The sequence below is a fragment of the Cariama cristata genome, unplaced genomic scaffold (assembly GCF_000690535.1).
Source record: "Cariama cristata isolate BGI_N322 unplaced genomic scaffold, ASM69053v1 scaffold23817, whole genome shotgun sequence".
Lineage (NCBI taxonomy): Eukaryota > Metazoa > Chordata > Aves > Cariamiformes > Cariamidae > Cariama > Cariama cristata.
In genome coordinates, this window is record NW_009628674.1 from 1 (window position 1) to 12398 (window position 12398).

The following is a 12398-nucleotide window of genomic DNA, read 5'->3' on the forward strand; positions in this document are numbered from 1 at the left end:
AAGCAAGACCTTGCAGATTCTTCTAGTCCAAAGCATGGAAGTTACCAGCGGCAATTGTGAGTGCTGATAGAAGTGGTCAGGTTTTACACGATCAAGGCAATGAAATCCTGAGATTTTTCCCATTCCTCTGGAATGGCAAAGATTCAAGTTGTTGTGTGGTGGAGATGGACTTGTAGGTCTGTACGGCTGGGGTACGGCGTGCAGCTGGGGGTGCGGTAGGCCCCTGTGAAACCTCAGCAGATGGAGAGGGAGAGGAAGAACTCAGTAGGCGCAGTGACTCAAGGTGATCTCTGTTTTGATGTTAGAGAGGGTCTCTCTCTCTCCTTGTTATTGCCTTCAGGATGTTGTGGAGAAGAAACTCATGTAGAGGAAGAACTCAGTAGGCGCAGTGACTCAAGGTGATCTTTGTTTTCATGTTAGGGAGGGTCTCTCTCTCCTTGTTATTGCCTTCAGGATGTTGTGAAGAAGAAACTCATGTTGTGATCCTATGTGGGGATCCCTTTAGGGGCTTCCCACACCCTGCAACTCCTGCTGCCTCATCCTACCTAAGTAGGAGGCTTTTTACCTACCTTCGCGGTGACATTTTTCTGCTTGCAACTCCCAGTTTTAAAGGAATTAAAATCTGTGTGTGCACCTGGAGTCTTGGATAACATATGCATGATGAATGTAAAAATTATTGTGAAGCTGTGTTACTCGGTTTGGTTCAACAACTCCTGTAATGATCTCCCGTATGGATGTCTGGCAACAACAGGAGGGAGTGTGCTTGGACACTGAGATCCTGATACTGCCAACACTGGATTCAGTGGACTATTTGTTTTTTCATGTTTAACTCTCTGTGGCTAGGAGGGAAGGGTGGTGTGTCGAAGACGAGACTTGGAAACAAGTACGTGCATTGTGTGTGACCCAGAGCTGAGTCTCTGAAAGCCCGGTCCCAAGTGCACCAGGCTGGGGGAGAAACTTCCCTTGATCTCTTTGGACTTTGAAGCAGATGTCTGAGGGCGAGATCTGCAGATAGCTCAGCTGCACCTCGACTCTTGTTGACTTCTATACAGCAGAAGCAGATGCTGAACCTTTCTGCTGAAGTGGGGCTTTGAACTTTCTGTGCTTGTTTCCCCGTGTTGTAACAGTGGAAGAATACCTGTCTTTTGCCAGTGGATATCAGCCAGATATCAGATAGCGCATCATCTGGGAAACCTTGCTGGAATATTTTGGTTATTTATTAGCATGGTGCTAAACAACACTTGTGATTACGTGCCTCACTGAAAACAGGAAATCCATGCAGCTGGCTAAGAATACATCAAAGTGAAACTATCATTTTTACATTCATCATGCAAAAACCCAAAGCGTTACGTGGCAGGTTGGTTTGATAATGGAACAAAACATGATAAAGCTTTTATTTTGTTTCTGAATGCTGGCGTACTCTTTTCCAGTACCTGCAGGGAGTAACTAGCAATGGAAGTAAAGTTCAGCTAACTTTTCTTTTTTGTTTCTTTGGAGCTTGTACTTATTATTCTTTTCAGTCACACTGGTATTATGAGGAAAAATGCAGAGAAAGTGATGCCCTACGTTCTTGAGCGCAGAAGTAACTCTGTTTTGCAATGTGTGTTGGCAGTGTTCGTACATCCCTCCCTGTGCAAGAGACGATCAGGAGAACTCTGAGAACGTCACGTACAAGCAGAAATACTGGAAGGAGAAAGTGGGTTCGCAACCATTTACATGCTATTTTAACCAGCACTTGAGGTGAGTAATCTGCATTTGCATAGGCAGAAGTGCTTATGCATCTGTTTAACAGCTGTCTGTTGGTTCTGTTTGAAAATATATATAAATACATGCATATGTATATACACACACCCCCATATAGTGATGTGGTTTATCTCTCAGAATTTAGCACAGAACTTTGCAAGACAAGTCTGTTGATGAAAAGCTATGTAGAAAACGGAGAAGTGTTTATACCACTCGAAGTGAAAATACGAAACTCTGAGGAAAGTTTCCCTTAACACATGTCATTTTATGGCAAAAATCATCTTGGCTTTTAACTCTCAGATAGCAAATTTCTGGCTTGGATATTAACCTTCCTTCCCTCCATGAAAGAGAAATCCTACTGTGTTCATGAGGGGCTGGAAGAAAAGGGGACATCAGTAAATAGTACAAACCAACTCAGTAATTGTGTTCATAGAGGTTTAATGAATCAGATGATACATATAATAAACGTTCACAGAACTTCCAGTTTTCATACATGCTTACAGAGCAGAAAGCTGTAACTTCAAGCATCTCCTCTTCTGTTTCACTTCTTACTTTTACTACCGATGTTGATGTGATTTACATGTGTATAAGTGTGACGTGGTTCCCTTCCTCCGGTAAATGGGAAGAGGAGGGAGTCCTTTTGCCTGTCTCCTTCTGCTGGTGATGTGCCAGGAAATAAAAGGTGATGTGGCAGCAGCAACTTACTGTTATTGCAGTGTGGAGGCTCGCTGGAAGGACTTGGGAGAACAGTAATGATTGGGATGATAGGTACATGTAGACAGGGAGGTAGAAAGAGAATATTTAAGATCTCCAGATCAGCCAAGGTTTTATGGGGTTTAGATTCCAATTTTGGGGTCCACACAGGAGGAAAGTGGCTGCCAGTGTGTGGTTGGACCTTGGAGGAGCTGGGGAGCTGGAGCAGAGTGGTAGGCAGAGAGACACCCAGCTCTCCTGGGGGTGGCCCTCTGAGTGCAGTGGGGGCTTCAGGTTTGTCCTAGGCTGGCTATGATTGTTGTCCACTCCCTGGAGAGACCATAGACCTAACCGGTGTGCCCAGGAGGAGAGTCTCTTGTCCCTAGTTAACTCTTTGCAGAGGGAAACCACCAACGCTTTGTAGCAAAAACTAGTTGTTTCTCATAGGGGGGAAAGCAGCACTGCCTACAGCATGCAGAGCTTGAAACTTAGGGCACCCTGTGCGTTGACATGAGACCTGGCAGGGACCTTCTTGGGAGCTGCTTTGGTTCACAAGGTGCCAATGCTTGGGTCTGCTAACCAGGAGCTGAGTGACGGTTATGGCTTTTTTTGGGCGGCAGGTGCTGCCAGTTCCCTGCGGTGCTGAGACCTGGGACCTGCAGCAGCCGCTGCCGGAACATGGGATCTTCTGCAGGAGACCTCATGGCTAGGATTCATCTGAGCTGGTGTGGACAAGATGCTGTGAAATTTAGCTTTTAGAGTCAGTGGAGAGAAATAGAAGCCTTTCATTATTACCCCAAAATAAATGCCTAATATAGGTCAGATACCCAGAGATGTTTACTTCTCTCCTGTAAGGGATCTCAGAGTGATCTGCTCGGGTGCAGGCACCTGGGTGGCTGGCGTCCAGAGCTGGGTGAGCTGGTTCTCACATCACATCTGTCAGTGAAGCAAAGACAAAATTTTTCAGAGACTGTATACTGCCTAGGGTCTGCCTGTCTGTAGGCTGACACTGAGGAATTGTGCAGCACTCGGGCAAGGTTTTCTCCTTATAGTTGCTGCATCCTGTACTGTTAAATGTTCTTGCCAAATGCAGCGGCTGCCTTGGAATGCTGCCTTTTGCTGATCATACAACAATTTGTACACAGCAGAATAGAGTCTCACTGCCAGAGATACCTGAAGATAGTCTAAGCTGAAATGTGTACACCATCTATTTTCTTCTGGAGATAGGGATGAGCTTTGAGAGATAAGTTTTGCTGACTAGGAATATGCCTGCTTAGGTATACGTTTAGAGCAATGATGACTAAACAGCTTGTGAAGCAGCAAAAAACCATACAAACTGAGAGAAAAATCGGTTCACTTCAAAAGAGAAGTGACTATTTTCTGTCAGTATTTTTTTAACTGTGAGGATGAGCTAACTCTTCTGTGTCCGTCTATACAAAACATACAGAATACAGTGTCAGGTTCCTTAGAGGCAGTAGTATGTGCAATATTGATACTTTCTTGAAATAGTGGAATGAAATTCTAGGTAAATATCTGGGCAATGAATGAACATTGTCTTCTCTTCATCAGACTTGGTTTAGCATCATTCTCAGAATTGTTGCTGTATGCAGAGCACACTGTTAGGTAACACCTCCCCCCAGTTTGGTGGGGCACATTTCAACGGACTGCTTTGAAAAGAAGAACAACATGATGCCATTTATATAGTTCAAAGTTATACAAAAGGAGTGAGAAGCAGACTTGGCAAATTCAATCATTCTTGGCTAATATAAGTAGAGAGGCCCAGCACAACTAGCCAGCTGACGTTTATCCTAGGGAACCAAAGCGTGGCTTAGCTTGGAGCTCAGCGTTTTACTGGAAAGCAGAGTTTTGTTTTGCCACTGCAGGCACTTCCCTTTAGTGTCCCTCTCGCCTCTGGCTAGCTTTGGACCAAGTGGTGCGAACTGCATGGGAAAGTTGCTTTTCTGGACCCCTGGTGAAGGTGTCTGTCTGTTGGTGTGATGATACTCCGGTCTGAAGGGAACCCTGCCCAGCAAAAACCAACCCCCAGTGTTTCAGAGCACGAAATAAATGACAAATTCAGATAAAGTTCTCAGGCTGTTGCCAAAAGTTTGAGAAGGCACTGAGCTCTAGAGCTTCAGCGTTCATGGATCTCACACCGAGTGTCCCAGGGGGTCTGTAGTCCTGACCACATGCAAACAAGGTCACAGCTGCGTGCCCTAAAGTGGGAGGCCTGTGGGAACAGGTGGGATGGGCGAGATCCTCTCACTTTATTTCTTCACGTTCCAAGTCTCATTGACATCAACAACAAGAACAAAAAGAGAGGAACCAAGATCTCCATCAGCTCAGACCCCTCATTCTCATGCCATGCAGAGGCAGGCAGAACAACATACGCCAAGTAATTTCTTATTAGTGGCTCATTTATGTGGCATTATTACTTTTTAGCTCTGGGTTCGTCCAGTACGGCAAGAACACTCTGCGATTCCTTTGCTGCAGAGCAGCAGATGAGCCAGCCACGCTTTACACTTCTCTGTGTTTACTGTACACAAATCCACCTGAGGTTTGAAGAGCAAGCGCCGTCTGGTGATCAATGACCACCGGTAGGGTGTTGGGGTACCCTGCAGGCCACGCCGCTGGGAGCGGTTATCTGCAGAAGCCAAGGGTGCTCAGGTGGTAGGGCTGCTCATTCATAAATGGTGGAACAGAAATCTCAGTTTGCTCTGGTACTTCACAAAGTTTTCTAAACTAATTCCCTCCAGTCAGAAGATGGTGTTGCTATTTCGTGTCTTTTCTTTGACTGTATCACCTGTGGAGCAGTGCTCGGGCCTGCAAGGGAAAGGACTTTACTGTTAGTAAGACGTAGCACTGCCTCTGCGGGCAGCCGTCCAGCTGAGGATCTCTGCGTCTTACAACAACAGGGGAAAACGGTACCGATGAGGGCTTGTCTTAGTGAAGGGATGTGAATAATTGCGGGCAAAATAAGTGTATGCAGATTGCAAACATCTTTAAATCCAGATTGTATGAATAAAAAAAAATATTTGTAAGATTTCCCTATCCTGTGCCCCTGCCTCTGTCAGCTTTCGCTATGTCACATAAATTGCAAGGTGTGGTGCATAAGTGATGACTGAAATGTTTTCCTGCCTGTACCTTTTTGGTCCTACATGACTTCTTGGTAGTGCCGGCACTGCGATTCTTCCCACAATGTTCAGTAACTGCTCCGAGGGCTCTGATGGAGGCCTGCTTTATCCAGTGTCTGTCTGAACGGCTTGGCAGCCCCTAACAGGGACGTGTTGCATAAGGCAACAACTAATCCAGTCACCCCGGTCAGAGCCCCACGAGGCTCCAGACCTCAGCTCAAAGTCCTGCTAAATATAAGTGCTGGCCTCACCTTTCAGCAACGTGAACAAAATTCTTCCCTCCTTGTCTGTTCAGTGAAAGGGAAAGGTGTGTTTTCAGAGTTAAGGTGGAGACTTTTAGGGCTTTTTTTTTTTTTTTAACAGTTTGTTCATTCTTCTTTCACCCTGGGGCTGCTGCTGGGCAGGGGTGGTGGTGCTGCACAGTGGCCGTCACCGTTTGCAGCAGAACCAGGTCTCGATGCCTCAGCAGGACTTGAAAGTACTCAGGCTTTTTTCCACTTTTTATCCCACTATGTCTCCCTTGCCCCTGCCACTGTATGATTCACTGGTAACTGGTGTTAGGAGTTTGGGTGCATCCCCTCGAGAGGCTTTGCATTTACTGGAGAGCTGAACAGCAGCATCGCTAGAAACAAGAGATGCTCCGTAACCGAGCTTAGGGGGAATGTGTGCAACCCCTCTGGTCAACATCTTTGAACTGAAGTATTCTATGGAAGTCACAAGGCAAAGATGGGTTTATTAAATGCACAATACTTGCAGGGACAAGGCAATATCTTTAATTATATCTGCTGATTTTCACAGGGAAATGAAACACGTTTCCAGGCATGAGGTACCTCTTTTGGGTTCAGCATCGCTGCCTCAGCGCCAGGGAAGCAATGCTGGGTGGGGGCTTCCAGCAAAGCTGCATCTTTGTCAGGAGAGGCTTTCCCCTGGGGACAGGGGCACCTTCCCTTTTCTGTTTCCAAGCCAAACCACAAGCCTTCAAACTCTGGGAACAGGCAGGTCGCCTCTGCAAAAGTAGCAAGAATAAGTCAAACCTGCAGTTTCAATACGTGCTGACCTTGCCACGCAAAACCACAACAGTATGTTACTGTGTTTCGGGTGTCCTGATAGCTATTTATTTTTCTTCCCGAGGAAAGGGGTTGTTTGCTGTGGAAGTACAGCCCTCTCTCTTCTCTTCTTTCTGCTGCTTGCCTGTTAAATACATCTTTCTCCCTTCCCCCTGCCACCATCCCCTTGTTTTATCTGTCTGGCCCTGCTAGCCTCCTCTGCCACTCCTGCCATTCCTGCGGCAGCTCTGTGGCTCCTTTCCAGGCTCCTGCTCTCCTTGCTTCTGCTGTCGATAAGAGTTATTGTTTTAGAGGTGGAATCCAGAGATTTCAACTAAAACTTTCTGCTCCTTTGGCCTGTATCTAGAGCTCCCAAGGTGGCTGCAGTATTTTTCTGCTGCTGTGTGCTTCTGTTTCATGGGCAAGTGACAACCACCCAAAGCTTCATTCTCCTGAAGGCCCCGTAGGGTGTCTGGTTCCTGAACTCCTGGCCACCTCCATCGTGGTGCAGCACCACGCTGGGGGTCCATCCCCGCTGACACATCCCAACTCTGGCTCCTCTCACCTCGCACCGCGGCCGTCGTGATTATCTCAGGGCTCAGAAGGAACCATGACAGGCCACGTAAACCTCACAGCTCGCCGTCAGTGACTTTGCTCTCTTGGTGATGCTCTCCGTTTGTGCTTGGCAAGGCAAGTATCTCTGTGTGTGTATTTCTGATTCAAAAACATGCGGGGCAACTCTCTTCTATTAATCACTGTGTAAGTCTTGGAGCAAAAGCCAAAGGTTTTTGTACTGGGACAGCAGGACAGATTTGGCTCTCAGTGATCCCCGAGGGGAGGCTGATGCAGTACCCCGGTGACCAACTCAGCCCCAAGCAGGATGCTGCAGCGAGCCGCCCAGCATCGCAGGTGCGTCCCGCAGGCCAAGCAGTGCCTCTGCAGTCCTGGCTGCTGCTCTGGGTACTTTCAACAAACAGATTTTGTTCCTTATGCCTCAGGGTTCATTGCAGGGTCACTTAGGAGTTGGCCCAGGGATGTCCCCAGACACTCTGCAGACTCAGACGTCAGAGGACAGCGGCCCTGTGCACCCCACCAGTTCCTTTGGAGGCTCGCTTGGGTGGTGGTGGCCATTCTGCTCTGCCTGAGAATTCATTTCTTCAGGAGGTGGAGGATAGCTCTTTATGATGCCATCACATGAGGATAACAAACAGCCTGGAAGAAGTGAAATCCAGCCTCTGTAGGCTAACCTGTTAGTTAATCACTAATGACTTTGCTATATTTAATTCATCTGATTAATTCTGATTCTAACTCCCTCTAGCTCCTGATTTTTCTCCAGTCTTTTGTTTTGGACCTCACAGTTCTCACGTGAAATACCTATGATTTTTAGTGTGGCATGGATCACCTGGAAACAAAGGCAAACATGTTCGTGCTTCAGGTTTTTAGCCAGGTGGCCTCCTAGGCCCTCGCTCACACTGCCCACCATGCCAGTCCCTGGCCGCTGAGACAAGACTTGGAAGTTCGGCTTGCTAGCCACCCGCCTCATGCCTTCCTACCCCTCTTTCCAAGGAGCAAGCAAAAACCTGGGGATGAGCGCAGTTACCACGTTCGCAGGCCGCGGCACGCGGGGTCATGATGACCCCCCAAGCCCCTGGGGTTACCTCTGCGCATCTCCTGCAGAGCCATGGGCTGCTGGGGCTGCGGCGTTCCTGCTGCAGGGAACATCTGGCTGCCCGACCCCGGCTCCTCGGGCTGCTCTTGCCGTGGACTTGCAAGCCCAGTATAACCTGTGTGCCACTGGGGTGTTTGTCCTGGTCAGAGGTGTTTTCCTCTGCCTGGACGGTCCTTCTCAGGTCGCGTTGGCCAGCTCAGCTGCAGGGGTTCCCTGCCGGCACCAGCCCTGGGCTGCGGCAGCAGGACGGCGGGCTCAGGGTCTCATGCAGTGCGTCCTGAGGGTGCGGCGGGGCTGGTTTTCCCTCCTTGCTCTGGAATGTGTTATTTGCCATTGTTTGCAATCTCCGTACCAAAAAGCAGAGGTAAAAGGAGTTATCTTGTAAAGGAAAGTAGTAAATATTTTCTTTTTCAATAACCCCTCTTCAGGTATTTCCCTCTGCTGTAAAAGCTGCATCTCAGTGGGACCCTCTGCTGCCGTTACACCCTCTAAGCTGTTTTCCAGAGCACTTTCCATAACTGTTGTCAGCTCCGATAATGGATCTGCAGGGAAGGGACCCTCAACCGGGCACTGCCGAGCCCAGGCTTCCATCCTCCGCTGCCTCCTCCTGCCGCCCCAGTGCTCCCCAGTGCTCCCCAGTGCTCTGCCCTGCGACATCTCTGCATGGGTCAGCAGATGCAGGAAAGAGGAGCTGGTCCTGATGGGAGAGGGAGGGAATCATATGAGTGCAAAGAAATGGCATTATATGCTGCCAGAGGTGATCTTGCTAAGTTTCCATGGGCTGTTACAGGCAGGTAACCAGGATGTTGCCATCCAGGAGCGTGCAATCTATCTGCCGTCAGTGCTGCCTGCCTTTATTAACTTTTTTCATTCACTCCTGAGGTCCAGCAGTGCTTATCTGCACTGGAAAGTTAATCTGGGATAAGATAAAGAGCAGCTGAAAGTATGGTAATTCTTCCAGAATTATGATGCAGATTAAACCAAGTAGGAGCAAGGCTGAGATTTGTCCCACCATTTTTTGGGGACTGAGAGTCAGTACCAAGAGGTTACATCCTGAAGGGTCCCTGAGCTCTCCTGTGTGCCAGGTCACCCTCCTCTTGACTAAAGAATGGCATTTAATGTTTTAAATGTGGTGACAATAGTCGTCTAATGATGTATTTTGGGGGGACCCAGACATGACTTAATGCACTGTCTGAAGGGATGCTGTGAGCAGTTGACAGTGAACTGCTGCACACCTTCTGCCACGTAGGAATTGCACAGGGACTCTTGCTGTAGCTAAGAACAGCAATAATATCTATCTGAACCCAAACCTCATCTTGAGGCTTCATTAAAGGCCTCTGTAAGTCTTTGACTCTTTCAAAAGGGAAACTCTTTTAAATTACTAAGTTGCAAGAGTTACAGTCACACCTATAATGAGTGTTTGGCATCCATCGCTGCTACCTTTGGTACAGATGTTTTCCAAAATATCTAGGATTCAATCAAAAGGACATCTTGCTCTCCCACTTTCTTTTTTAACTAAGTCCAGTTTTCTAGTTTGTTTGCTTGCCCCTTATTTTTGAAATATTTGATTAGTATCTGCTTTAAAAAAAAACCACTTAAAATTAAACATCAGTTGTAAACTGGGAGCTGTGAGGATTGAATGCCGCCTACTTATGGCCTCCTTGCCAATTAGCACTCTGTTACTCACAGGTGATGACACAGTAAATACGAGGGGAGCAGTATTATACCTCCTGTGAAAGGATTTTTCTGTTCGGGTGCTGTCATTTATAGGGCATAGGCTGGTGAGTTTGTGCCCATAAAATTAATATTATTTTATTCAATTTATGGTCTCCACATATGCCTGATTATGTGTCTGGAGGATTTTGGTTGAGCAGACTTCACATGTTCCACTACTGAATACACCTGGGTTTCTTTTGATCTTATTTTATGTTGCCGAGTTTCAACTTACTCTGCTCCTTACTACACAAATAAAGAGAGTGGCATGGTGCTGGCCTTGGGGACTTACAGGCTGGCAGGGTGCAGAGGAACGTCCACACAGCAGTTTTGGGGGAGAGACCCCCAAATGCAAATGCAGGTGCAATTACACCAGGGATCAGATGTAGCCTGGCGGTCTGGGTCCACCAACTCCTTAAGGATGGATAAAACCCTGTAGATTTGCAGACATCTCCATTAGTTAACTTCTCAGTGAAGGAAAAAGAGTTTCTTCTTGTTTCATCTACAGGGAATGTTTTCTTAGTGCTGCTGTCTGACAAGGATGAAGCTGTTGGGCGAGAGACAGCACAGTCACGTCGCAGGTATCTCTTCCCGTGTGCCCGTGCCTTAGGAGAGCTCAACTCCCAGGACCCAGCTCGATGAGCTTGGGTTGCCAGGCTGTTAGACCTTGAGGTTTGTTCCTCCAAGGAGCATCGAGTGGTGTTGATGAAACAACATGGGATGAGAGTGTTCAATGTAAGTGAGGACCAATATGAGTCAAAACTATGTATATTTTCCTAGTTAGAGAAAGTTCTGTTTCCTTCCTTTGCAGATAGTTTTCCAGCAGACTGCATGTCTCTGGCTGTAGATGGGAAGGCAACAGCGAAGTGCAAATGCCACGAGACTGATTTAATAATGGTTAAGCTGCAGGGAGAGCAGAAAGAGCCAGAGCTGAGGAAAACCTGCCGTCAGATTTCCCAACCAACTTCCCAGACTTGGAAGAGACAGACGGACACCTGATCTTTCAGACATGTGGCACAGCTGAATTTCCAAACCTCTTGAGATGCCTCCTCCTTGCTATTCTCCTCCTCCCTCCATTTCCCTTTGGAAATGTATAAATCCATCACAAACCCAACAGTGACTGGGTGTTAAATGCTCTTGGCAGAGGCATGGGGGTTCAGATCTTCAGGGGAGGCTCCCCAAAGCGTCCCTCTAGGAGCATACTCAAGGTCACTGAGATGCTGGTGTTTGCAGTACCAAATCGTAGCTTATCGCTGAAGTAGCCTCTGCTGGGAAGGAGCTGAGTCGGGAGCCCCCAGCACCCCAGGGCCAGGCAGGAGTCCTCCTGGGGGTAGGTTTTGTGCAGCCCCCTGCCTGCCAGTGTGGCTGGGCTACCCTGGGCCCCCAGCAATGCAGCACTGAGGACAGGGACTGGCTCTCCATCCAGACCCAAACGACAGCCAGGAGCCTCCATGTAGCCCCATGAACACATCAGGGGTCAAAGCTAAAAGGGAAGCTTTGATTGCGCTTTAAACTCATTGCACAGTATCTGATGCCATTTGAGGTAGATATGTATAACTGCAGCCTGGTATTATGTTTTTGCTGGAGTTGTTTTTCAATCCATAGTTGTGATATTGTATCTCATGAGGCTGTTTGTGATGACCACGACCCCTGTAAGACCTGAAGTACCAACACTTTTTTTACTTATTTATTTTTTAATCTGAATGAAATTGTCAGCCTGTAAACACCGCAAGTGGAAAGCCCTCGTGACCTGCCATGAGTGCTGATGATAGACGGGCAAACGAAAGCAGAGAATGAAATGGTCCACTTAAATCATTTTCTAACACTGTCGCAAATAAAACACTTATTTTTTCCATGGCAGATGCTTTCCACTTATGATGAATTGATGATGTCGAGTTGATTTATATTTTCTTCCTCTTCTGTTCCTCCTCTTCACAGGCCAGATGATGTGATGCTGAAGCGCACCCATGATGAGACTGTCCTCTTGCACTGCTTCCTCTGGCCTCTGGTTACCTTCCTGGTTGGAGTCCTCATCGTGGTCCTGACCATCTGTGCCAAGAGCTTGGCTGTCAGGGCAGAGGCAATAAAAAAGAAGAAGCATTTGTAAATGGCGAGACTGCTGATGGAAAAGAAAAACCTGCAAGAAGGTCTCAAGTGGGGCAAGATGACAAACCTGCAGGACTGCAGGGCACCCAGCTGCGCCTCCTTCCAACGGTGGAGTTGCTCTTGCCTCAGGATTATTCTTGGGAGATGGCCCCATGAAATGTCAGCTAATTGCTTCTTCTGCTATGACAGTAAATAAGTATATTCTACCAAAAAAAAAAAATCTACACTGCACCAAATATGTTGTGCGCTGTTAGTCCTGAAGAGCAGCTACCCAGGCCCTAGCAGTATTGAGAG

The 12398-nt window shown here is 47.5% G+C and overlaps 1 protein-coding gene across 1 annotated transcript; it reads left to right on the forward strand.

Annotated features, from left to right (window-relative positions):
- Positions 1-1612: 1612 nt before the first annotated feature.
- On the forward strand, positions 1613-12105 carry KCNMB4 (potassium large conductance calcium-activated channel, subfamily M, beta member 4; the record flags this gene model as incomplete). Its single annotated transcript, XM_009704912.1, has 2 exons — positions 1613-1740; positions 11937-12105. Coding segments are annotated over 2 exons (297 nt in total), but the record flags the coding sequence as incomplete, so codon positions are not given.
- Between the last annotated feature and the right edge of the window lie 293 nt (positions 12106-12398).